Source organism: Gigantopelta aegis, chromosome 10, assembly GCF_016097555.1.
Source record: "Gigantopelta aegis isolate Gae_Host chromosome 10, Gae_host_genome, whole genome shotgun sequence".
Lineage (NCBI taxonomy): Eukaryota > Metazoa > Mollusca > Gastropoda > Neomphalida > Peltospiridae > Gigantopelta > Gigantopelta aegis.
In genome coordinates this window covers 81539430-81566665 of record NC_054708.1, presented here as the reverse complement: position 1 = coordinate 81566665, position 27236 = coordinate 81539430, and the positions used below count along the sequence as shown (strand labels likewise).

General features: G+C 37.7%; 1 protein-coding gene across 2 annotated transcripts in view; it reads right to left on the bottom strand.

Annotated features, from left to right (window-relative positions):
• The window catches only part of LOC121384292 (serine/threonine-protein kinase N2-like), a 50156-nt gene extending 26064 nt beyond the window's left edge, over positions 1 to 24092 (bottom strand). Inside the window, exons 1-5 of one of the 2 annotated variants that reach the window (XM_041514607.1) lie at positions 23890 to 24092; positions 8168 to 8477; positions 4304 to 4401; positions 1575 to 1746; positions 383 to 537 (exon numbers count right to left, since the gene is read on the bottom strand). In XM_041514607.1, coding sequence (XP_041370541.1) covers positions 383 to 537; positions 1575 to 1746; positions 4304 to 4401; positions 8168 to 8477; positions 23890 to 23922 — 768 coding nt within the window. In that variant the 5' untranslated portion in view covers positions 23923 to 24092. Of the gene's footprint in view, positions 1 to 382; positions 538 to 1574; positions 1747 to 4303; positions 4402 to 6888; positions 6944 to 8167; positions 8478 to 23889 lie in introns of those variants that run through there. The other variant, XM_041514608.1, reaches the window with a different exon arrangement.
• Positions 24093 to 27236: the final 3144 nt, after the last annotated feature.

Below are 27236 nucleotides of genomic sequence, written 5' to 3'. Positions count from 1 at the left end.
TGCTCAATTTGCAGTATTTCCAATGTCCTAAAATTATAAAAGAAAAGTTCATCCACACCCAAATTTTCAAAACAATTGAGAGGAAAATCTAGTATTTAATTTACCAGACATAGCACATACCACAACGTTTGATATTCCAATCGTTGTGCATTGGCTAAAACAAGAAATAGCCCAATGGGCCGAACGATGGGGATCGATACTAAACCGGTCGCAATTCAGCCTTACCACTGGGCTACATACTGCCCCTAGACAGATGACAGAGGAAAGGAATGCAAGTTTAATGTTATAACTGCGGGGAGCAGACATGATGAATCTCTAACATAGAATGGAGGTTACAAAAGATGTCCATGTTAATTGTTACTAGTTTACGAGCGTGTCGTACCTCTTTAAGAGCCTTCTTGTCTTCAGATTTATTGTTCTGCAACAAGCGGATCACATTCTTTGCACCTTCGGACACAGCAGCCTCTATTCGCAGATGATGCCGCAGTTCCTCAATTCGCAGCTCTAGTGGAGACAGAACTTCACAGCGATGACCAGCTTAAAAAACACACCATTCTTACTAGTGATAATCTAGAAACATACACAGCAATAACAGACTGAAAACAACCTGTACTGCAAACTAGACAAAGTTCTGAGTTCAATAAATTAAGATAACAATCTTCCATCAAATATTATATAAAAGTTGTGTATTATTCTGCCAATTGTCAAACATATATAAAACTAAGTAGTGACAGAAATAAATATTTTTTGTCAATTATTTTCTAAAGATTCAATTGATTTATACATCATTTGTTGATGCCAATTTAATTAATTTGATCTATTTTGGAGTTTGCTTATTTATGACCTCATTATTTGTAGTTAACATTGTATATAACTATAACAAATCAAGATTAAGACAGGTAACCTATGTGACAATATCATTGTCATTTTTATGCAATCATTGCCATATTCTCCATCTATTTCATGTATCTGGAGTTTCATTTAACTACATGTAACTAGTCAAATTAATTCTTGTAAACAATCAACAAGAATCCAAATTTCTGTTTATTCACTTTAAGCAGTCTGAAATTCCAGTTCTGATGGGGTATGAAGTGTGATTATGTTTGTTGTGGTCGGTCTGGGATCGATCACTGTTGATGGCCCATTTTTCGTTCCAGCCAGTGCACCACAACTGGTATATTAAAGGTTGTAGTATGTGCTATCCTGTCTGTTGGACGGGGCATATAAAAGATCCCTTGTTACTAATGGAAAAATGTAGCGGGTTTCCTCTTGAAGACTATATGCCAACCAGGGTTAACTCTGGGTGATCAGAAAACTTCACCAACTTATCTAAAAAATGAAAAACCTAGAGCTATTTCCCAACAAAATATCAATTATTATACAATTTTTCCCCACCAAATTAACATAAATTTCGCAAATTGTTCTTAAAATTCGCAATTGACAGAGCTAATCCTGCCAAAATTACAAATAATTTGAATCCAATATCCGATGATTAATAAATCAATGAGCTCTAGTGGTGTCGTTAAACAAAAACAGACTAAATAAAGGTTGAAAGCAGTAAACAACATGGATACCATCAGTGTCAGCAATGACGGTGTCCTGTCCCACTTTTATCATTTGCATCCGAATGATCTCAATCTTTGTCTTGGCGTCTATCAACATCTCCTGGGCCTCGGCCAGCAGCTTCTTGTCGCGGGAAGACCCTGTACTGTACATCGCTATCATGTTCTCAGCTCCCTGCTTTACCTGCAATCAACACAAATACCCCGTACTGTACATCGCTATCATGTTCTCAGCTCCCTGCTTTACCTGCAATCAACACAAAGGCCCCTGTACTGTACATCGCTATCATGTTCTCAGCTCCCTGCTTTACCTGAAATCAACACAAAGGCTCCGTACTGTACATCGCTATCGTGTTCTCAGCTCCCTGCTTTACCTGCAATCAACACAAAAACCCTGTACTGTACATCACTATCGTGTTCTCAGCTCCCTGCTTTACCTGCAATCAACACAAAGGCCCCGTACTGTACATCGCTATCATGTTCTCAGCTCCCTGCTTTACCTGCAATCAACACAAAGACCCCTGTACTGTACATCGCTATCGTGTTCTCAGCTCCCTGCTTTACCTGTAATCAACACACTGTACATCGCTATCGTGTTCTCAGCTCCCTGCTTTACCTGCAATCAACACAAAGACCCTGTACTGTACATCGCTATCTTGTTCTCAGCTCCCTGCTTTACCTGCAATCAACACAAAGACCCCGTACTGTACATCGCTATCATGTTCTCAGCTCCCTGCTTTACCTGCAATCAACACAAAGGCCCCGTACTGTACATTGCTATAATGTTCTCAGCTCCCTGCTTTACCTGCAATCAACACCAAGACCCTGTACTGTACATCGCTATCATGTTCTCAGCTCCCTGCTTTACCTGAAATCAACACAAAGACCCTGTACTGTACATCGCTATCATGTTCTCAGCTCCCTGCTTTACCTGCAATCAACACAAAGACCCCGTACTGTACATCGCTATCATGTTCTCAGCTCCCTGCTTTACCTGCAATCAACACAAAGACCCCGTACTGTACATCGCTATCGTGTTCTCAGCTCCCTGCTTTACCTGCAATCAACACAAAGACCCCGTACTGTACATCGCTATCGTGTTCTCAGCTCCCTGCTTTACCTGCAATCAACACAAAGACCCAGTACTGTACACTGCTATCATGTTCTCAGCTCCCTGCTTTACCTGCAATCAACACAAAGACCCCATACTGTACATCGCTATCATGTTCTCAGCTCCCTGCTTTACCTGCAATCAACACAAAGACCCCGTACTGTACATTGCTATCGTGTTCTCAGCTCCCTGCTTTACCTGAAATCAACACAAAGACCCCGTACTGTACATGTACTGTACATCGCTATCGTGTTCTCAGCTCCCTGCTTTACCTGCAATCAACACAAAGACCCTGTACTGTACATCGCTATCGTGTTCTCAGCTCCCTGCTTTACCTGCAATCAACACAAAGACCCCGTACTGTACATCGCTATCTTGTTCTCAGCTCCCTGCTTTACCTGCAATCAACACAAAGACCCCGTACTGTACATGTACTGTACATCGCTATCATGTTCTCAGCTCCCTGCTTTACCTGCAATCAACACAAAGACCCCGTACTGTACATCACTATCATGTTCTCAGCTCCCTGCTTTACCTGAAATCAACACAAAGGCTCCGTACTGTACATCGCTATGATGTTCTCAGCTCCCTGCTTTACCTGCATTCAACATAACACAGGGCTACAAACAGGTCATGTCAGGGATTTAGATGGGTAGCAGGGCATTTCCCCCCCAGTCATTAGTGGTATAAATAAATCCCACTATTATTTTATAATATTTTATGTAAAACATTGAAAACAAACACATGAACACATTCAACAGTCTACATTTAGAGGTTGTTTGTAAGTTGCTTGACGTTTATCAGACATTTACAGGAGAAACAAAACAAGCAAACAATACATAAAACATTTTTAAATGTCATATATCAAAACTGAGGGGGGGGGGGGGGGGGGGGGGAGAAGGGAGGAGAGAGAATATACAAGGGAGGAATTGTCCTGGGGGGAAATGTCCTAGAATCCTTTAAATTGCATCAAAGTCGAGGCGATAAACAGTGCACCCAAAATACATATGCCCAATATAATCACACACAAATTAACTACATACATGTTGACCTGAAAACATTTCCTCTCAAAACCATTGAAATATTAAGTTTAATTAGATTAAAATAGCTTGAAATGCATTTCTGAATACTGACAGTACTGAACTAAAACAACCTTCCTGCGTTCAGAAAAGACAAAAGTCCCTGCTGTGCCCAAATTACTGAGATCTAGAACCCTGCATGTTCATTGATCAATTATAACAACAAAAAAATTATTTGGCTTTACTGATTTAATTATCATTTTAAAAAATCCATGATCAGTTGTGTGGAAAATGTTACCTCTAATTGTTCCTCCAGTTTAAATGATGGAATTGATATAAATGTGTTGGTGTTTGTTTTTCAAGTGTACCTAAATAGTAACTGATCTAGGACTTATACAATGTAAGTTGATGGGTAAAAAACATGTAACTTAATGCTGGAGCTAAAAAGAAAAGTTGATGGTGTCCCTGCAAAATCACTGCCTATTTTGCCTTTTAACTAAGTCAAGACGAGACAAATTGAAAACAACCTTTAATTCAACTTGTATACTGAGTTATTTAAGTGTTGTGTAAAACTGCTGACATTTTGTGTAAAATAATTAATAGAAGCTCACTTTTAATTCTATATTGAGCTGTTTCTGCAAAAGAGTTTTCCGATGATCGATGTTAGACTGTTCGCCATGGCCATCTCTTTCCGGAGATTTTACATGTTCTGAAACAAACAAAAAACATACATATAGTTCTTCATTTTAAGAACTGCAATCAAGTACTTTAAAATCTTTATGAATGAATGCATGAATGTTTAACAACAGACTAGCACAAACAATACATCAGCTTTTGAGTGTCAAAGATAAATATATGAATGAATAGATATAAAAATTTTACATAAATTAAAGCAGTATAAACAGCTGTCCAAAAATATAAATATAAAATAAAGTAAGTAAAATCTACATGTACATATACCATGGATATAAATATTTCTAACATAATGTTTTGTTTTTTAAATATCAATAAATGTCACAACTTGAATAATTAGGACAATACCAACATCCATGATCACACATGTATATCGTTGTGTGTTGGTTGACTTTGTGGAAAGACATACTCCTTATTTTGCCTCTCAGTATTTGGTACCAAAAAATATGTCGGTCTGATATTCACGGGCATTTCCGGTTTTGCTGAACTGATCAAAGTTTTAAAATGATTATTTTAATAACGATTTCAAGATACATGAAAAACAATAAAGATGTTTGTAAAGTGATCGCCTAATGTGGGATAAAAATGTTTTCATTTCCATCTTCATCGAATGAATTGATCACTTTGATATTGCCAGCTGATAAAATATAGTTTCGTTTTTGTAAAGATAGTATATATACTGTTGTGATTAATGAAAAATATATTTATTGGACTTAAAATAACAATTTATGAGAGGAAGCCACTGATTGGTACTTTTGTCTGGGTTTTAATCCTGGTTTTGTTCTGGTTACACATACAATAGCAGAAACACACAAAATGGTGTGAAATGCGTTCACTACATGCTCAATCATGCTGCATGCAATGCACATGAAATGCCAGTATGTGGACACATAAAAGTCACGTAACGGTGTCATATATTCCTCGTCACATTAAGAATGCCACGACTCAGAGAAGAACAAAGCGAGCGTTTGGGCATGGTTCAAGGGGGGACTTCGCAAAGCCAAGTTGCTAGGACCTTCAGAGTCCATCCATCAACAATTGGACGACTTGTTGAACGTCATCAACAGACCGGGAATGTCCGTGATCGACCTTGACCTGGTCAACGTCCAGTTACGACCCCACGCCAAGATCGGCAGATTTGACATCACCACCTCCGTGACCGGTTCAGAACTGCGACGATGACAGCAAGCAACACGATAGGACGTCATGGAAGGACTATCCATCCGATGACGGTCATCCGTGGACTCACAACGGCTGGACTCAGATGCAGATGCCCGTACAATGGTAACATCATGACACCGCGACATCGTGCTGCGAGACTAGAGTTTGCTCTCCAGAATAGTAATCATCCACCATCTTCCTCTCATAAATTGTTATTTTAAGTCCAATAAATATATTTTTCATTAATCACAACAAAATATTGAAAAATATCTGTTTTGCGTTTTCATTGTGTGTCAGTATATATTATTTGGCACCCAAGATAAATGATTTTAATGATAAACAATACCAATACCGTTGTTTTTAAAAGCGGTGATAACTCCCTAAAAATTAAAATTTATAATATTTTATATAAAAATGCTGAATAAACAGAATGACAGAAAGTAAAAATCATGTTACAACCAATTATATCTGCAATTGAGGACAAAATATCAGATGATAGTTAGCGGAAACAAAACACAGAATGACCGTTCTGATCATGTGACAAATTTTGCACCAAATAAGTGGTTTTTCAGTCCGAGATTGCCGAATCCATAAAAAATAAAATGTTTTCATTGCTCAAATAAAATATAACTTTTATTGTGTGTATCGAACATATAAATGGATACACGTATGGGACAAAATAGTAGCTGTTAAAAATACTGTTAAATTACATTACAGTAACTGTCGTAGGTTTTTCGTCAGTTTCTTTTTGTACACACAACCCAGCTTGTTTCCTTTGATGTACAGTGTGCAGACTAATTGTTGTTTTCTTTTATGTGTGGAAAAAAGTGTGCATTTGGAAGTACTGGAAATAGGTGCTGTAAAATATTGTAGGGTGTGGAAAAATAAAGAGGAATGCAAAAAAATAAAGGAGGGTGGCAAAATGTGAAAGGAGGGCGGCAAAATGCAATAGTTGGGCGGGCCGCCACGCTTAAAAGCATGATACTGAAAAAAATCTGGTACTGGATTTAAAAAAGATTTCAATGATACTGCATGTACAACTTGTACTAGATTTCATGATTTCCAGTAGCAGCAAGAGATATATGCACTTTCCCGCAGCCAGAACAGTACATATCATGACCTTTCATATTGAAGTTAATATATATATATATATATATGTTATCCAAACAGCAGTTACACTAATAACCCACATGAAAACATGTATGGTGAGAATGCCACGTTGGCCAGGAGCATGTAAGAGCTGACTTCGTGTAGCTAAACACCCACCCGATAAAGTGACTGGCGAGAATGTTGCATTGCCCAGGAGCATGTAAGAGGTGACTTCGTGTAGCTAAACACCCACCTGAGAATGTGTCTGGTGAGAATGCCGCATTGGCCAGGAGCATGTAAGAGCTGACTTCGTGTAGCTAAACACCCACCTGAGAATGTGTCTGGTGAGAATGCCGCATTGGCCAGGAGCATGTAAGAGGTGACTTCGTGTAGCTAAACACCCACCTGAGAATGTGTCTGGTGAGAATGCCGCATTGGCCAGGAGCATGTAAGAGCTAACTTCGTGTAGCTAAACACCCACCTGAGAATGTGTCTGGTGAGAATGCCGCATTGGCCAGGAGCATGTAAGAGCTAACTTCGTGTAGCTAAACACCCACCTGAGAATGTGTCTGGTGAGAATGCCGCATTGGCCAGGAGCATGTAAGAGCTAACTTCGTGTAGCTAAACACCCACCTGAGAATGTGTCTGGTGAGAATGCCGCATTGGCCAGGAGCATGTAAGAGCTAACTTCGTGTAGCTAAACACCCACCTGAGAATGTGTCTGGTGAGAATGCATTGGCCAGGAGCACACTTCGTGTAGCTAAACACCCACCTGAGAATGTGTCTGGTGAGAATGCCGCATTGGCCAGGAGCATGTAAGAGCTAACTTCGTGTAGCTAAACACCCACCTGAGAATGTGTCTGGTGAGAATGCCGCATTGGCCAGGAGCATGTAAGAGCTAACTTCGTGTAGCTAAACACCCACCTGAGAATGTGTCTGGTGAGAATGCCGCATTGGCCAGGAGCATGTAAGAGCTAACTTCGTGTAGCTAAACACCCACCTGAGAATGTGTCTGGTGAGAATGCCGCATTGGCCAGGAGCATGTAAGAGCTAACTTCGTGTAGCTAAACACCCACCTGAGAATGTGTCTGGTGAGAATGCCGCATTGGCCAGGAGCATGTAAGAGCTAACTTCGTGTAGCTAAACACCCACCTGAGAATGTGTCTGGTGAGAATGCCGCATTGGCCAGGAGCATGTAAGAGCTAACTTCGTGTAGCTAAACACCCACCTGAGAATGTGTCTGGTGAGAATGCCGCATTGGCCAGGAGCATGTAAGAGCTAACTTCGTGTAGCTAAACACCCACCTGAGAATGTGTCTGGTGAGAATGCCGCATTGGCCAGGAGCATGTAAGAGCTAACTTCGTGTAGCTAAACACCCACCTGAGAATGTGTCTGGTGAGAATGCCGCATTGGCCAGGAGCATGTAAGAGCTAACTTCGTGTAGCTAAACACCCACCTGAGAATGTGTCTGGTGAGAATGCCGCATTGGCCAGGAGCATGTAAGAGCTAACTTCGTGTAGCTAAACACCCACCTGAGAATGTGTCTGGTGAGAATGCCGCATTGGCCAGGAGCATGTAAGAGCTGACTTCGTGCAGCTCCTGTTGCAGGTCCTGTAGCTTGTTGTTGGCCTGTTTTACAATGCTGTTCAGACTCTTCTTGTCCTTGGACGCCTCCCGCATCTTCTCCGCTCCCTCCTTTATCTTCATCTCCTTGCGGATCTCCTTCCGCAGCTGTTCACGCACTTCCTCCAGCCGCTGCTGTCTGTCAGCATCAGACACGTCGGCTTCAATCCCATACCGAATGTTGATCTCTCCAAATGAGTTTCTATTAGACATCCCTCCCTGAAAACAAAGAATGAACAAATATTTAAAATTCTGCCAGATTAGCAGGGTTGAAAATTAGCAATATCCCGGTTGCCGAGGGCACCTTTATTGGCACCGACAGACACACACAAACACTCACACATATGACACAAACACACTGATAGACACACACACAAAAACACACTGATAGAGACACACACACACACACAAAAACACTCTGACAGACACGCACAAACACACTGGCAGACACACACACACACAAAAACAGTTGAAAATGTGTCGTGTTTTTGCTTTGCTCAATGCTGGCCCTGGTCTTTGTGCATAGGAAACTGAACCAGTCATTTGAAGTCATTGCCTCATCCACCCAATCACACTACGACTGACATTAAATTGCCTCGCGACTTCTCGTTGACCGTGTTCAACCTGTATCTGACCTACTCCACTGCCCTTCTCAACATTAGTCAAACACGACGCATTTTCAACTGAAGTGTGCGTGAATATGTGGATAGCAATCATGCACACTTTTATACCCATGGTGAAAACACATTGCACGGGCACAACATACAGAATTTCAGACATGAGTGAGTTGAGACAACCCATTTGTTGAGGTGATAGTAGGTACATGTGTTTTACCATTTTGTTGTGGCCTCTAACCGGAAGTACCATTACTCATCTTGAAATCCAAATGCTACTTATGAAACCTCACTCTGGGCCTAATCCATGAAGGCCATACATTCCTTCTTTCATAATTAGTGTGTTAGACGGGCATCGTTAACGTGTAGTACTAACAATAGGAGTGACCCTACAATAGTGACGCTGAGTATATATACTTGTATACAGGCGACTAAGCAGAAAAACAAACAAGAAACGGTGTCTGTTGTCAAGTGCTTACGCTGTCGAGCATTTTCACCAGGTATTTGAAGTCAGGTAGCATGGGCTGAAATGAGGACACATGCACAACAGCGGCCTGACGTGTGATTATAAATACACAAATTACGTAATAGATAGTCGATCAGGACCGACGTGTGATTATAAATACACAAATTACGTAATAGACAGTCGATCAAGACTGACATGTTAAACATAAATTGTCTGTCTTTCTGTGTTCTAACCTGTTGGGTGGGAAAATTCATATTAAAATGACCCTACAACAGGTCAATCCCTAAAGCAAAACCGCAAGCGTGTATATTGAATAGAACCCTTTATAACCAGAAAAGCATACTTTGACCGGAATTATATTCAAACATGGAAATAAACTAAAATCACCATGACACCTCATATATTTAAGGTTATTTTATATTGCATTACAACAAATAGACGACAATAACATTGTGAACTATGTTTAAAAGATGGATTTATGATTATACGTGAAGTAAATATCAATCTGATTAGGGCCATTCCATGTCAAATCAACAAATATTTGAGGTCGCCCACGCACTTCGGTCTCGGATTCACTTGAAATTTGTACCAAATATGTCTCAGTTATCCACATCAACAAATCTCAAATTTGAGTTCTGTATTTCAAATACTTTTGAAGTAATTGACGTTTTCCTAACTATATGGTAAGAGTTAAATTTAGCTGAAAAATGGCCGCTGTAATTTTCCTGCTATATTTCAAGACCTATTATCTCAGGACATAATGGACATAGAGCTCTGAAATTTTGCATGGGCTGGTGCTTTTCAGTCATCATACTGAATGACTGGATACAAATGAAAAATGTTGAAAATGCAACTTATTTCACGAGCACCCATTTTCCTGACTCTAAAACGGTATGTTACATTCACTGCATACACAAAATTGTTTTTGTCTATGAAGTACACCCCAATCACTGTATAATTGTAAAGTTTTACATCTATGTAGTGCTTAGTTATGGAATAATACCCTTCCGAAATAAAAAAAATGTCACTTGGGGAACATTTTCAATGACTAAAAACCTAATGTGGGTTAACTTAAAAAATCCTAAAACTGAGCTCAATTTATAGCTAATGTGATGTAGTCTGTGTGTGCCAAATTTCATTATCAATATAGAAGCCCCTCTTGGGAAATTTATCTTTGAATTATGCATGACCTCAGCATATGCAAAGCATTTCGGAGGATATAACCAGTTAAAACATACATTGTTAATATATTTTCTCATTATAAAATAGCCACATTTCAGTAATTTTGCTACTTGTATAGATTTAAGATTAGTAATTGTTTACAGGATGAAATATTTTCTTCAGTAACACCAAAAACATTAGCTCATTTAACCCCTTGGAGCTGGGATCGGTGAAGTAGTTTTACTGTTGCTTGTATAGTATGACGAGTACAAAACAGTTGTTTAGAAACCTCACAAACTGAAAGTATATATCAGGAAATTTCCCAAGACAGCACGTCCAAATATTCAAAACTGACATTGGTGAAATGTGGGTGGGTTTTTATTTTTTATTTACCAAGAACATTAGAAATTAATGATTAGTATCATTTGGCAAGTATGGCTACATGTTTAGCTTCTTGTACTTATGGATCTGAAGACAATGAATGTCATCAAACTAAGTAGAAAACAAGAACTCCTGAAACTTTCTGATCTAGATGATGATACCAAAGAACTTTTGCGACTCTGAACAGGAAAAAAAACCCAGTGGTGGCTTGGTCATATAAGAGATATATCCAAGAAACATGAAGATTTTAAAATTTCATTCATGCATCCTCATGGTCCAGCAAGATCATTTCATTGGCTAGAAAGAAAAAACATCTGGTACGTGTCATTCCAGTGTATTCTGTGTCTACTAAATGCACCAACCACAACAAATGGCCACCAGTATTATCTGGATAAAAAGGATGAAAGACATAACAAATCTGGCATGAACTGTAGTCACAACACTGTTTCTAAGGATAAATTGCTGGCAACTTAATAAAAACTACATGACTCTTACATGGTACTAAATACATATACATCCATCCATTCATCCATACATACAATAATAATATAACAATAAATATTATTTCGCCTTCATGTAAAATTCGCCTTCATGTAAAATTCTTTAATCTCATTGGTTGTTTGCCGTTGGACAAATCCCTTGTACCCCTGTGGGCGGAGCCAAATTCTCTTATACCCCGTCTGTAATTTCCAACAGTTTCCAGCCACCCCAGTTAATGCTAAAGCAATGATTAGATTATAAATAAATCAAGTTGTTTTTTTGTTTATTAATATCCGTTTCAGACAATTTCGTATTACAAACATTTGAAGTTAAAAACTCGTTTATCGATGGAACTATTTTTCGTCACTGGCAAGTGGTTTCGTTCGCGTCCACGTGGTACGGCTCCGTTAATAAATTGTTAAGAATTATTGTCTGGCGTTATTTTGATTATTTGGCTATATGGTTTAACATGTCGGCAAGATAAATTCGTTGTATCTCTTGGGGTATATGGCTTTTTATGTACCCTCTGTGTGCTCTTTTACCACCTGCCTTCGGCTTGGGGTAAAAGAACACACAGAGGGTACATAAAAAGCCATATACCCCTCGTGATGCTTCTACAACTTATAAAATACTGTATACACATGCAAGCACGCATGTGCACACACACACACACACAGACAAACATGCCATTTGATCAATCCATTATATTTTTGAAATGTCAGCAGTTTTACAATGAGAAAATATTTTAATAATGCAACTAATTATACCCTCAGCAATGCTTTGTGGATGCTGAAATCATGCATAATTGAAAATCATATTTCCCAAGAAGGGCTTCTATATAGATGACATTTGGCATGTACACAAACTACATCACACTAGCTATAAAATGAGCGGTTTCAGGATTTTTGAAGTTAACCCACACTGGGTTTTTTTGTCATTAAAAATGTTCCCAATCTGACATTTTTTTCTTTTTTCGGGTGTTATTCCATAACTAAACAGAATATAGATGTAAAACTGTACAGTTATACAGTGATTGGGGTGTACTTCATAGACAAAAAAGGTTATTATGTGTTGTGACTGTGTGTGCAGTTAATGTAAAACATTGTTTTAGAATCTGGAAACTTGCATTTTCGACATTTTTCATTTGTATCCAGTCCTGACACCATATAACCGTAAATAAAATGTGTTGAGTGCGTCGCTAAATAAAACATTTTTTTTTTTTTTTTTTTTTGTATCGTCATTCAGTCCGATGACTGAAAAGCACCAGTCTGCTATAAATCAGTCCTTTATAACCTCCTTAGTGTCCATGCAAAATTTCAAGACTAAGTCCATTATGTCCTGAGATACAGTAATAGGTCTTGAAATATAGCAGGAAAATTACGGAGGCCATTTTTCAGCTAAATGCAACTCTTACCATAGTTAGGAAAATGTCCATTACTTGTTCATGTGAATAACTGAGGCATGTTTGGCACAAATTTCAAGGGAATCTTAGACCAAAGTGCGAGGGTGATTAGTTGATTTGACATGGAATGACTCATTAAAATAAGGTACTCTACGTGTGACCAGTATAAATATTAAATTCTTGTATACAGGTGACTAAGCAGAAAAACCAACAGGAAACATTTCAGCCTGTGATACCTGTGATACCCGACCTCCCCCTCCCTCCTCTTCCTCTCTCTCTTGAATGTGTCCTCTCATACATAATTAACATTTTAATGGTATATCTATTAACGAAATCAGCGACAGTCAGTTGAGTGTAGTCAAAAATGAATGTACAGCTGATTTAAGAGAAACAGATATTTGTATGTCTGTGAAATATAGTGTTTGTATGATATATAGTGTGTGCGTGCGTATGTGTGCAAATTTATGAATTTGTGGGGTGTGTGTGTGAATTTATGTGTGTGTGTGTTTATGTGTGTGAACTTGTATGTGTGTGTGTGTTTTCGCTTCTGTTTTATTTGTATGAATTTGTGTGTTTCTATGTGTGTTCGCGTCAATTTGTTTGCATGAATTAGTTGGTAAATCATGCTTTCTTTGGCATAAATAGTCCACAATTGCAGATTTCAATTCAAACATATATCACCTTATTAAAAATGTGGCATGACCAACACGTTATTCTGGTGGACCCTTCATACACACACACACATGTATATATTGTAAATTCATCTGTGACGTCACGGACTCAGGTTATTCTGGTGGACCCTTCATATATGCATACACATGTATATATTGTAAATTCATCCGTCACGGACACAGGTTATTCTGGTGGACCCTTCATATACACATACACATGTATATATTGTAAATTCAACTGTGACGTCACGGACACAGGTTATTCTGGTGGACCCTTCATATACACACACACATGTATATATTGTAAATTCATCCGTCACGGACACAGGTTATTCTGGTGGACCCTTCATATACACACACACATGTATATATTGTAAATTCAACTGTGACGTCACGGACACAGGTTATTCTGGTGGACCCTTCATATACACACACACATGTATATATTGTAAATTCAACTGTGACGTCACTGACACAGGTTATTCTGGTGGACCCTTCATATACACAGACACATGTATATATTGTAAATTCAACTGACGTCACGGACACAGGTTATTCTGGTGGACCCTTCATATACACAGACACACGTATATATTGTAAATTCAACTGTGACGTCACGGACACAGGTTATTCTGGTGGACCCTTCATATACACACACACATGTATATATTGTAAATTCAACTGTGACGTCACTGACACAGGTTATTCTGGTGGACCCTTCATATACACAGACACATGTATATATTGTAAATTCAACTGTGACGTCACGGACACAGGTTATTCTGGTGGACCCTTCATATACACACACACATGTATATATTGTAAATTCAACTGTGACGTCACGGACACAGGTTATTCTGGTGGACCCTTCATATACACACACACATGTATATATTGTAAATTCAACTGTGACGTCACGGACACAGGTTATTCTGGTGGACCCTTCATATACACACACACATGTATATATTGTAAATTCAACTGTGACGTCACGGACACAGGTTATTCTGGTGGACCCTTCATATACACACACACATGTATATATTGTAAATTCAACTGTGACGTCACGGACACAGGTTATTCTGGTGGACCCTTCATATACACACACACATGTATATATTGTAAATTCAACTGTGACGTCACGGACACAGGTTATTCTGGTGGACCCTTCATATACACACACACATGTATATATTGTAAATTCAACTGTGACGTCACGGACACAGGTTATTCTGGTGGACCCTTCATATACACATACACATGTATATATTGTAAATTCAACTGTGACGTCACGGACTCAGGTTATTCTGGTGGACCCTTTGGACTCACTACACAGTTGACTTCCAGGTGAGAGTTGATTGATCATGGTACACTATAGTTCCTAATTGTGACTCATTATGGTTCACATATTCACTTCCAGGAAATGGTGAAGAATTAAAACAATATGCATGTTCAATGGTAATCCTTCTGGCTGTATTTTGCAATATAGTGCATTGACCTTTTGGGACATGGGTGTATAGTGCAAGAGCCAGACAGAGTGAACTGGTTAATGAACCACTTGTTCGGACCAGTACTACAGCCAGATGAGATCATATAACAAAAAACTGAGATGGAAATGTTCTCAATTTTGGAGTGAAAATAAATGCTTATATAGTGTATGTTTGCAATGGTGTATGTTGTTAGTGCCAACAAGAAACTGTTCTATTGGCAGTCTTCATTTGAAGTTGGGCAATTTAACATGGGTTTCAATGGCAGATGACATCTTGTGTAGTGAGACCTAAACAAAATCTTTCTGCGAAACATAGCGTAGTGTAATGTGACGAGTTGTTCCAATTGTAACTAAATAGAAAGTAAAGATGGACTTGATCAAGGTGTTCCGATTGAACCTACAAACCCATTTACATGGCCGAGGTTTTCCGAATACATAATCAAAACCGGCAGAGGCATTCCGAATGGTTTTAGACTGTTCGATAGACTGGGGAAGTAATCGCTATTATGTAGATATCTTACAAACATTAGTTATTTCCATTTTGATACATAATACAATATGCAGAAATTTTCAGTCACCATGTGGGCAACACGTGATACGGTTTTGACTTGCCCGACGCTATTTTGACTCGCCATGGGCAATCAGGTGACCGTAAAGTGCACACCCTGGTTTGTTATAAAATAGCTTAACATTTATCTAACGAATGTCATGATTATTGTAAACTAATTTCATTAGTGGACATGTTTCTTTAATTTTTGTAAACATAACACTGATAGTGATACATGACTCCTCTCGACCACATATACAAAATAAACAAAAGACTGTAATAAATATACAAAATTACAGTTACGTATTCACTGATCAATGCAAAAACTACTGTTCTTCACAAATTTACATCATGATGCAATTGATCAGTGTTTAATCAAAGTGACTTCTTTTTTTTATATTGTTTATTTGCTGTCAGTTTTTGCAACAAACTGCTGGTATGTTTTCATACATATTGAACATGTGCCGTTAATAAATGTTGATTAAAATTTAAAGGTTAATTTTATGATTAAATTATGAACTAGGATTTTACTGAATTCCTTGTATTCCCAATTATAACGTGCAAAAAGTGTCATTCCTACTTTTGCTTTCACATGTTCTCCAAAGCATGTTACAATTTAATACCAGACCTTGATGTTTTTCACTGGTAGACCAGCTACCAGGTTATAAAATCTGGTAGCCCTCAGTAAAAGTTGATAGCCCCATAATTTTAATAAATTAAAACACAGAGAGTAAAAATCAAAATCATTTATTTTAATTTAAACATGTTGTTTTAGGTGGGGCTTTTACGTGTTTAAGTGGCTTGATGATTGCGGAGTAACTGGTTGTGCAAAAGAATTTTTTTTAATCTAGTAGCCCAGTGGACTGTAGCCTGAGCAACAAATTGGTAGCCAAAACAGCCCGGGCTACTGCTAAGGTGGAGCTCTGCTTCCAAACTTGAATTGAAAACAAGGACGTCTACTAAGTGACATAATTCTAAAGTTAAAGTTTGTTTTTGTTTAATCATCGGCTATTGGATGTCAAATATTTGTCTACGTTCGAAATAAGCACTTGTCCGTTTGTCCCGACAATTTACTCGCACAAGCATAATTTACCTTAGTGGTTATCCGGCGGACACGTAAAATATATTTTTACAAACCAGTATCATAATTTTTTTAGCAATTTGTTGTATTTAAAAAAAAAAAAAAAAAAAAAAAAAATCCAATGAAATAAGCGGTTTCTCATTGCAAAATGTTATACAAATATTGTGGTTTGAGAGTTAAATAAACACAGTCTTAGCTCGTGAATATTCGGAATACCTTTGAGTTGCGATTGAGTTCCGAATTCCCCACTTGGAACATCTCGGCTGACATAAATAACATAAATAATTTATTTGTTTGATGATGAAAATACACACCCACCTCCCAAGCTAAGTGTTTTTAAATTGCATCCGCCAAACAATTATTTCCAGGCCTTCTGCTGAAAGTGAAAGTTGAAAACCAGTGATGTGTCCGAAAAACACTAATTTTTTTATTACTTTTGTTTTACGTTTTAACTATCTTGACAGTAAAAAATTCTACAATTTGATGTAGTCACCTGAGTCACGAAATTACATGCAATCTGAAGTGAAGAATAACAAGCGAATTGGTTTAAAAAGAAAAGTCCAGGGTTTTAACTTTTCCTTCTGCATCCACTTTCTGTCCTACATAGATAGACAAGTGGAAATGTTGGTAGACAAGTAGATTTTGTGGTATACTTGTCCAGTGGACAAGTGAAATTTTTTCTTATTTCTATCACTGATTTGGTAAAGCTGCCGTAGTCTTAGAAAGGAAATCCACTACATTTTTCCATTAGTAGCAAGGGATCTTTTGTAAATAATATGCACCATCCCACAGAGAGGATAACACATCCCACAGAGGATAACACATACTACAGCCTTTAATGTAGTGGTGCACTGGTTGGAATGAAAAATAGTCCAATGGGCCACCAACAGGGAACATCATTCTAAATCATTTATAGTATGTACTCTATACAGCAGATCATTGGGAAAATCATACACATTATGTCACTATTCAAGCAATTAATTAATCAATGTGCTCTAGTGGTGTCGTTAAATAAAACAAAACTATTCAAGAAAATTAATTAGAGTGCCTTTTATCCTTCTTCCAAAAAGCAATTTTAACATAAGATTTTTTATTTTTGTTTACATAAAATTAAAATGGCCTTTAAAGGAAGGGACAATTAAGGCATTTGGCCTGGTATGCATATTCAACATTATATAATGCACATTATTGCTTAATATCAACAAGTATAATCATATAGTTAATTAATAAAACGGTTAAATGTGATGGCTATTATATATAACGGGCACAGCCATTTTGTACCATCTCAGCGAGTACGTCCTCTGGCGAGCTGGTGGTTATGTAACACTTAACGCCAGGCCCCCTTAGAACTAGAGAAACACAATCTACCTGATTTTTGCGGGATGATAAATAGTCATACATTGCAATGTTCTGTAATAATACACATCCCACTAAGCCAGCAATAAGTATATCCAGCACTATACATATTATTTTTCAATACAAAATAAAATACCATTGTCAAAGTGGTTACACAAGTCGAAATAATTAACAATGTTTTGTCCATGCATTAACCTACGTACTGAAATGATACACGGAGTGTTTTCTTAGTTAATTGGTCTTTGCTGTTAGTTGCTTCTACCTGTGATTCCTGATTGGCAGGTGTGTATTTGATTGGTAACCAGACAAGCCAATTAATTGACACTGTCTAGATACAAAAATACATACCGGTATTGTGGAATATTACCTGTCGCCCCTAAAATGGTAATGGACATGGTTTATTACTGTAAATAGTTCTGTAAAACTATTGATCAAGTAGACTTTTCCACCTAAAACCACAGAACTGAACAATTACGTAGTCCCAAAGAAAATAAAATTATCACTTGGGTATCGTGGGTTGTCGTTTTTGCTCCAACGTAGCATATCAATACATAAGGCTCTTGTTTGAGTTGACCCTACCTTTAAAGGCTTTATTGGAAATGAAAACAAACATGTACATGTATCAGGGCTTAAACTTAATAACGGCAATTTCCGCCGTTGTGTTAAATTGCCATACATCGGGAGCATCACTGACAGCACTTTTCTGCCACTGGTTAAATATTTCTGCTGTGGGTAAAGATCCTCAATGATGGCAAACTGTATATATGTATATATATATATATATATAGTAATATATTTGTTATCACTATTGGACATAAAGTGCTCAACACAATGTTAGTGGAGCAGGTACACTAAATTTTTAGTATTCACTAATAACTCATTACTCGGAGTTTCAGGCTCCTCGCCTTCATCAGATGAGTGTTTATAATTGTGACAGTTAAGGTGACGTCACGCTGTGTGTACGCGGCGGTGCGCTCCTGACGTCATGGCACGTCAGTCGTGAGACTCTCGGCTTGTTGCTGTGGCGGCATTTTGATATGAGTTCTGTCCTTTTGTTGAGTAGCTTGTCTCCTTTTTCAAATAGTATTGAGAGCTTCTCCTCGATGCACAGGTTGCATTGTCCCGAGCTGCGTTTCCGTGTGTCCGATTTCCTGACGATTTCCCAATTGATGTGATAGGCGGTTTTTTTTCGTTTGAGTTCCCAGATGTATTTTGACAGTTCTGTCTCTTTTTCATAGCGTTCATATTTCCCACCACCCACCCGCAATCACGAAGCAAATACCAAAATCAATCGGCAAACGAATTTCCCTTCTGTCTTCCCATGAAGACTACTTCGCGGAAGCTGCACTAGGGTACAACAAAGCGCTGAGGGCAAGTGGCTACACAGTAAACATCCAATACGACCCGCCTAAACATAGAGAACAACCAGACACAAAGAAAAGGAAAAGACCCAGAAAAATCACATGGTTCAACCCCCCATTCAGCAAGAATGTGAAGACAAACGTCGGTAGCGTGTTCATCAAATTGATATCCAAGCATTTCCCAAGTAATCACAAGTACCACACATTGTTCAACAGAAACAACCTGAAAATCAGCTACAGCTGCATGAAAAACTTCGGAGCAATAATCAAAAGCCACAACACGAAAATCACCCAGAGCTCAACCGATCCCGCACAAAAAAAGCCTTGTAACTGCAGACAGAAGAACGAATGCCCCATGAACGGCAACTGCCAAACTAGCTCCCTCGTATACCGGGCAAACGTGGCATCTGGTAAGACTGTCAGATCATACATAGGTCTTGCTGGAGGTACATTCAAGGAGAGGTTTAACAACCACACTAAATCTTTCAAATATGAACGCTATGAAAAAGAGACAGAACTGTCAAAATACATCTGGGAACTCAAACGAAAAAAAACCGCCTATCACATCAATTGGGAAATCGTCAGGAAATCGGACACACGGAAACGCAGCTCGGGACAATGCAACCTGTGCATCGAGGAGAAGCTCTCAATACTATTTGAAAAAGGAGACAAGCTACTCAACAAAAGGACAGAACTCATATCAAAATGCCGCCACAGCAACAAGCCGAGAGTCTCACGACTGACGTGCCATGACGTCAGGAGCGCACCGCCGCGTACACACAGCGTGACGTCACCTTAACTGTCACAATTATAAACACTCATCTGATGAAGGCGAGGAGCCTGAAACTCCGAGTAATGAGTTATTAGTGAATACTAAAAATTTAGTATATATATATATATATATATATGGGCTATTTTCACAAAAAGGGGCAAATCATGGTAAAGAATTTTAGCAAATATAAAATGTTGTTTTTCATGTCTTTAATAGTAAAATCTAATGCAGATATGTTCCGTGGTGCATAATTTCAAGTAGCGAAAGACAGGGCTAGCTCTGGGTGATCAGAAAAGTTCACCAAATTATCTAAAAAATGAAAAACCTACATAGCTATTTCCCAACAAAATATCAATTATTATACAAATTTTTTTCAACCAAATTAACATAAAATTCGCCAGTTGTTCTTTAACTTAAAATTTGCAATTGGCTAATTTGGCGAGTGGTGGAGCTAGCCCTGGAAACAAGAGATGTATAATTTGTTAAAATGTACATTAAAATATTTTTGTGCTTCTGTTTTTACCCTTAATCATAAGCCATAATAGTATACAATGACATGGTATTTCTGCCATCTGCAATGTACTTCTGTGATGCAATCATGCAAATGGATTTTAAAAACAGATTTACTGAATGAAAAAATATAAATAGTGGGTGTCTCATGTTTCCAGGATACTTTAGTAAATTAATGGTAAAGACAGACAATAAGTGTGACTGAAAAAGTTTTTTAAGAATTAAAAATAACTTGCCTATAAAAGAAAGAAGTGTTTTATTTAACGACGCACTCAACACATTTTATTTACGGTTATTTATGGTTATATGGCGTCAGAGATATGGTTAAGGACCACACAGATTTTTTCTGATTTTTTTTTTAGAGGAAACCCGCTTTCGCCACATAGGCTACTCTTTTACGACAGGCAGCAAGGGATCTTTTATTTGCGCTTCCCATAGGCAGTATAGCACAAACCATGGCCTTTGTTGAACCAGTTATGGATCACTGGTTGGTGCAAGTGGTTTACACCTACCCATTGAGCCTTGCGGAGCACTCACTCAGGGTTTGGAGTCGATATCTGGATTAAAAATCCCATGCCTCGACTGGGATCCGAACCCAGTACCTACTAGCCTGTAGACAGATGGCCTGCTTACGCCACCGAGGCCGGTAACTTGCCTATAAAGATACCAAGCTAGTAATAGTATTCATGTACTTAACGTGTCAATCTAAGCTTGTAACAGTGGCATCTAATGGATAACTTTGAAACTAATAAAAATGTTATTCTTTTTGTAGATAATATAATGGTAAAGACAATAAAATAGGTGCAACTTAAAGTTATATGCAGTGTACTTATTTTAATATTTAAAATTGAAATTTAAGAAACTTATAAATGTATAAAATTTGTGAGTGGTTTACTTACATTTTGCAGTTTAAAGGCAATTCCATGACGAAGTGGACAAAGACTCAATATTTAAATATCAATTATTTTGTTTTGTGATCAACAATATGCTGAAGTTCAAGAATAAAAAAAAAAATTGTCAATGAGGTTGTTGCCAAAAAGATATCGCATGCTGAATAGGTGCCTATTATTTTGACAAATAAATACAATAAAAGCATATTTTTTAAGGCCATAATACATAAATTATGCTTTATACAATCAAATACAGGTTGCATATTTGTAATAGCATATCTAATACCTACATGTTACACCCACTGCAGTTACATAATATGATGTTATGTTTGTAATTCTTGGTCAAATAGACCACCTAGTACAATGTAACGCGAGTAACCGAAATAGTAATTTTTTCCTCTCTATCATTTATTTCTTGTTTCTAACAAACGACACTTGATATTTTCCTACACTAATACATACTACAGGTAGTGAAACCAAAAATGTTTCACAATAGTGACATGAAACACGACACGGATACATCTAAAATTGTAATGCGAGTAACCAAAAAATATGTAAGGCGACATTTTATTTTAATAGAACAATACCAGTGTATGAATAATTATGCCAACATACTTCTTACTAACACCAAGTTAGTTTTTGGTGCCAATTACTGTCTAATAAGCCTAAATATATATGTGCAATTCCAGGTTACTCGCGTCAAATTTCAATATCCTAAAAATTGATGTTAATTCCCGAAAATGGTTAATTTATTCATTGTTTACCTTGTTGTAAGTTTAATTTGTTGGTAATATTTACTCAGTTGATATATGTGGCTTTCTGATGTTTCTCTCAATAAAAGTTAACATTTAAAAACTGTTATGTTTCTTTAAAATCTATTTTTTTTAGCCATTACCAAATAGCGGACAAATTGTAACGCGAGTAACCATAACGCGAGTAACCGACTATTTTGATAACCTAAAAAGTATTAATTGTACAATTTCAAAACTCTTATCATATAAAGATACCTAAACATCATAGCTATACACCAATATATCCACTTTTATCATAACTGTTACAGTATGAGGAGACTTTGGATTGTAAGTGTTTATTTTTTGTCATGTCCTTTTTTTGTAACGCGAGTAACCGATGTTTACACATTCACAGTACGAAAACTAATCATCATATTTCCTTTTTCTTTTTTTTATAATATACATTGATTATTTAACTAATCAAATATAAAATATAATAAAGAAAATAAGTGTTGAATGTATAATTATTAATCCTGACAAAATCAAAAGAATTAGTATGGTAAAAATGTAACGCGAGTAACTGTGGAATTGCCCGTAGTATTTTAGAGATTTGCAATTCCATAACAATAACATGTGCTTTTGTACACAATAATTCTCAGCCTCAGACCGTGACAATAACAGAGTGGACATTTTGGGTACCGGTATATAATTTTAACCACAAGCTTTTCTAATGCATCTACATGGCTATGTCTTTACCGTTATTTGCTCCTTTTTGTGAAAATAGCCCATATCATGCATATCCGGATGTATATTAATATTATTTGCTAGTATTTAACATAATTAAATTTGTGCTTTTGAAATATGTCTACATACAGTAAAATAACCTTTTAGTTATGTTGATTTATGCAAAAGTAATCATGAAAAAAACCAACCTGCTGTAGGCAGGCTCAAAATAGCTGTACGTAAACAACCATTTTTACGTTGTATTCTAAATGACACTGTTATTTTGTTAGGAACTGTTTGTGATATACAATGATCGTTCTAAGTATTTGATGAGTTGACATTTAGTGTCGGACGGATTATGCAATCATTCGTTCAAATAGATCTAAAAATGAAAACAGATGTAAGAAAAACTTTTAAGACTTATGTAAAAATTAGCCAATGGCTAATTTGACTATGAACATGAATCATGATAAATTTTGTGGTGAACTGCACCAATGACAATACAGTATGGCAAGACTTCCCATAGTTCCAGCCTTCAGTTTATTCAGGCTTCGGTTTAGGGCTAGTGATAATATTAGTATGCTGGAACGTTCAGAACTCTTTTCAGGAGTGTAGTATAATGGACATTGACAATGACCTGTTTTCGACTTCTGCATTTGTTTACATAACACAAAGACAATAACAACATTACAGATATTCTATTTTTAAAAGTTCCAACATCAATACTATGTGTGTTATATGCTAAATCTACTGAAATATAGTACCGAGCTTATGAAACAGATTTTAATGAGTAACAAGTTACTTGACTGAACTTAGCAAGTTTGAAGCATTTTGTCCAAACAGGAACTTATTATGTTGACGTAAAAAGGTCATAACCATCGTTAACATAGTCTGGGCTGCAAATGTGACTTTATGAATTTAATGAGAAACACGCTCGCCGACAACCTGACTAAACAAACAAAACGGATGTATTAGTTTTCGAGTTTAAATACACACCTGATAGTAGGAGGTGCCACTCTCACTCGCCATTTTATTGTCGGATCCTCGCCACTTAATAACTTTAAGGCCAATACGGCGGCGACAGGCTATGGTTCAAAAAGACCGCATGTTTTTTGCAACATTACTTTACTAATAAAGAAATAAAAAAACATGAATTCCTTTGCAGTGACACACTTTGTTTGATCGTAATGACACTTAAGACATCCCACACAGTGCGCTGACATTAATGTAGTCACGTGATATAAATAACCAATGACAAGTCATCTTACAGTTTGGTATAATGTTCACATCTGCCACCAACGTCGTATTTTATTGGTCACTTTTAACAGTAGTAAATAGAGCTTGACCGAAAATGGATTACTATTAAATTAAATTCCAGTGCTGTTTGGCAACATCTAAAAAATCTTTTAGTTATATTGCGTTTAACTTAAAATTAACATAACTATTTGTATGCCTAGGCATCGGTAGCTGGGCATGGGGTGGGAGTCACTGCCACGGTGCCACCTGCTTTTTGGAAAGGGAAAACAAATATTTTTGATACATGTAGCTATAACACATTTGAACTGTCTGACAACATTAATTCCGCACGTGGCTTATAAATAAGTTTCGAACCAAATATTTTTTTTTTTTTAGCGTGTTTATCCTAAATATTTATGTAGTGTTATCATATAGGCCTACGTTCTTTTTAGGACGCTGAACTAATTTGATTATTGTCTGAGAACGAGAAACAATTGAAATCTTTAAATTTTGTCTAATTCAAAAACTCCCGCTACTGGATGTGAAACATTTGGTAGACCTAATATGGAATCTTAGTCTCTTCAAAAGTTTGATTTGTTTAACGACACCCCATTGATTTATTAATCATCGGCTACTGGATGTCAAACATTGGTAATTTGAGGGATCTTTATATGCACCATCCCACAGACAGAACAGCATGTACCATGACTTTTAATATACCAGTTGTGGTGCACTGGGTGGGACGAGAAATATCCCAATGATCCTAGACCGACAGCGCTTTAAGCAAACGTTCAATACTGAAAAAGCAAAGAAGTGTGTTTTATCCTAGACAAAAAAAAACACACCAAAAAACTCCAAACAAACAGACAAAAAACAACCATAACAACAACAAAAAACATCTAAACTTTTTGCAAGTCGACCATCATTGGTAGGGACTATAAGTTATAACATTATTGACATCAGGAGCAGATCCAGAAAATATTTAGGGGAGGGGAATAAAGGAAAACGGGCACACGGACCAACTCGGGGGGGGGGGGGGGGGGGCAACTCAATTAAATAAAACATTTTTAAAGAAGAAGAAGGGGGCACTTGGATAGACATTTGTAGGCACGTGTCCCATCACCTCCTCCCACACACACACTCTTTAATCCGCCTCTGGACATACATTTTTGTACCATTTTAAAAGTGGAACGTTTTTCGGTTTGACCACCCAGCAGGCTACTAGCCTATACATTTGGAGGGTAAACTGATCTCAAGTTTTACACTTGAGGTGATCTGGTCGCAGGATCGAACCTCAACGATGGACCTATTCTTTAATTAGGGGCGGGACGTAGCCCAGTGGTAAAGTGCTCGCTTGATGGTTTGGGATCGATCCCCTTCGGTGGGCCCATTGGGCTATTTCTCGTTATAACCAGTACACCACGACTGGTATATCAAAGACCGTGGTATGTGCTGTCGGGTTTCCTCTCTAAGACTATGTGCCAACATTACCAAATGTTTCATCCAATAGCCGATTAGGCTAATAAATCAATGTGCTCTAGTTGTGTCGTTAAACAAAATAAAATAAAACAAAACAAATGTTCGATATTGTTCCCCCCCCCCCCAAACACTGCTCAAGATTGATGAAATATCTCATTTTGCTATGGAACTGTTATACAGTTGTTGGAATCGTGATCGTTTCCATCTTAATTAAACGTCTGATCCTCACAGATCGTCGTGAAATATTAAAGGGTATTGCATGCTGCTTATCACGGTGGGTATGGATTATAAGGAACTGTGCACGTGCTAATACAACTTTAGACTACATTCAAATCTTAGTCCTAAGATCACCTTAAATGCATCTTTGTGGACCGGGGGTGGGACGTAGCCCAGTGGTAAAGCGTTCGCTTGATGCGCGGTCGGTCTGGGATCGATCCTTGTCGGTGGGCCCATTGGGCTATTTCTCGCTACAGCCAGTACACCAAAGGCCGTGATATGTGTTATCTTGTCTGTGGGATGATGCATATAAAAAATCCCTTGCTGCTAATCGAAAAAGAGTAGCTTATGAAGTGGCGACAGCGGGTTTCTTCACTCGATATCTGTGTGGTCCTTAACCATATGTCCGACGCCATATAACCGTAAATAAAATGAGTGCGTTATTAAATAAAACATTTCCTTTCCTTTTCTTTCTTTGTGGAACGGGGTTCAGACATTTTCAGCCTAATTTACTTTATACCAGAAGGTTGATTGAAAGTCCGTTCCTCACAGATCGTCATTGACGATAGCCTACGTACGCGTGTTGTTCATCAGGGTATACGTGCAATATTACAACTGCAATTGCCGTTCTTATAAAACTTTAGAGACTTTACAGGGCCTAAAACTAATAAAAGGCTGATTTGTGCCCGAATTAAACGACAATGCACTATTCTGAAGTTTGTTTTGTTTAACGATACCACTAGAGCACATTGATTTGTTAATCATCGGCTAATGGATGTCAAACATTTGGTAATTATGACATACGGTATGGTCTTAGAGAGGAAACCCGCTACATTTTTTCCATTAGTAGCAAGGAATCTTTTATATGCACTATCCCACAGACAAGATAGCACATACCACAGAATTTGATGTACCAGTTGCGGTGCACTGGCTGGAACGAGAAATAGCCCAATGGGTCCACCGACGGGGATCAATCCTAGACCGACCGCACATCAGGCAGGCACTTTACCACTGGGATACGTCCAGTCCCTGTGCAATTCTGAATAACATCATTTATTTGTGTTAGCATTACTAGCTTATATAGGGTGCCAGACAAATCACTAGACATTTTTTACATGGATTACAACTAATATATGAAGTAACATGATGGATTATATACATGTACATGGTTAACAGGTTTTAAGCAAGTTCAGTTTTCCCGAAAACAGGTCTATCTTTTTTGTCCCCACCCCCTACCCCGTCTCGTACTATGGCAAAACTAGATGCAGCTTTATACCATCATCCGGGAATGCTGTGATTTGGGACGAGTGTCATCTTCGAAATATGGATGAAATTTCCCTGTCATCAGAGTTGTTTTTGTACAGTCTTCTAGACTCCATAGCTATCGTGGCTAGTAATTTGGGTCGAAACAA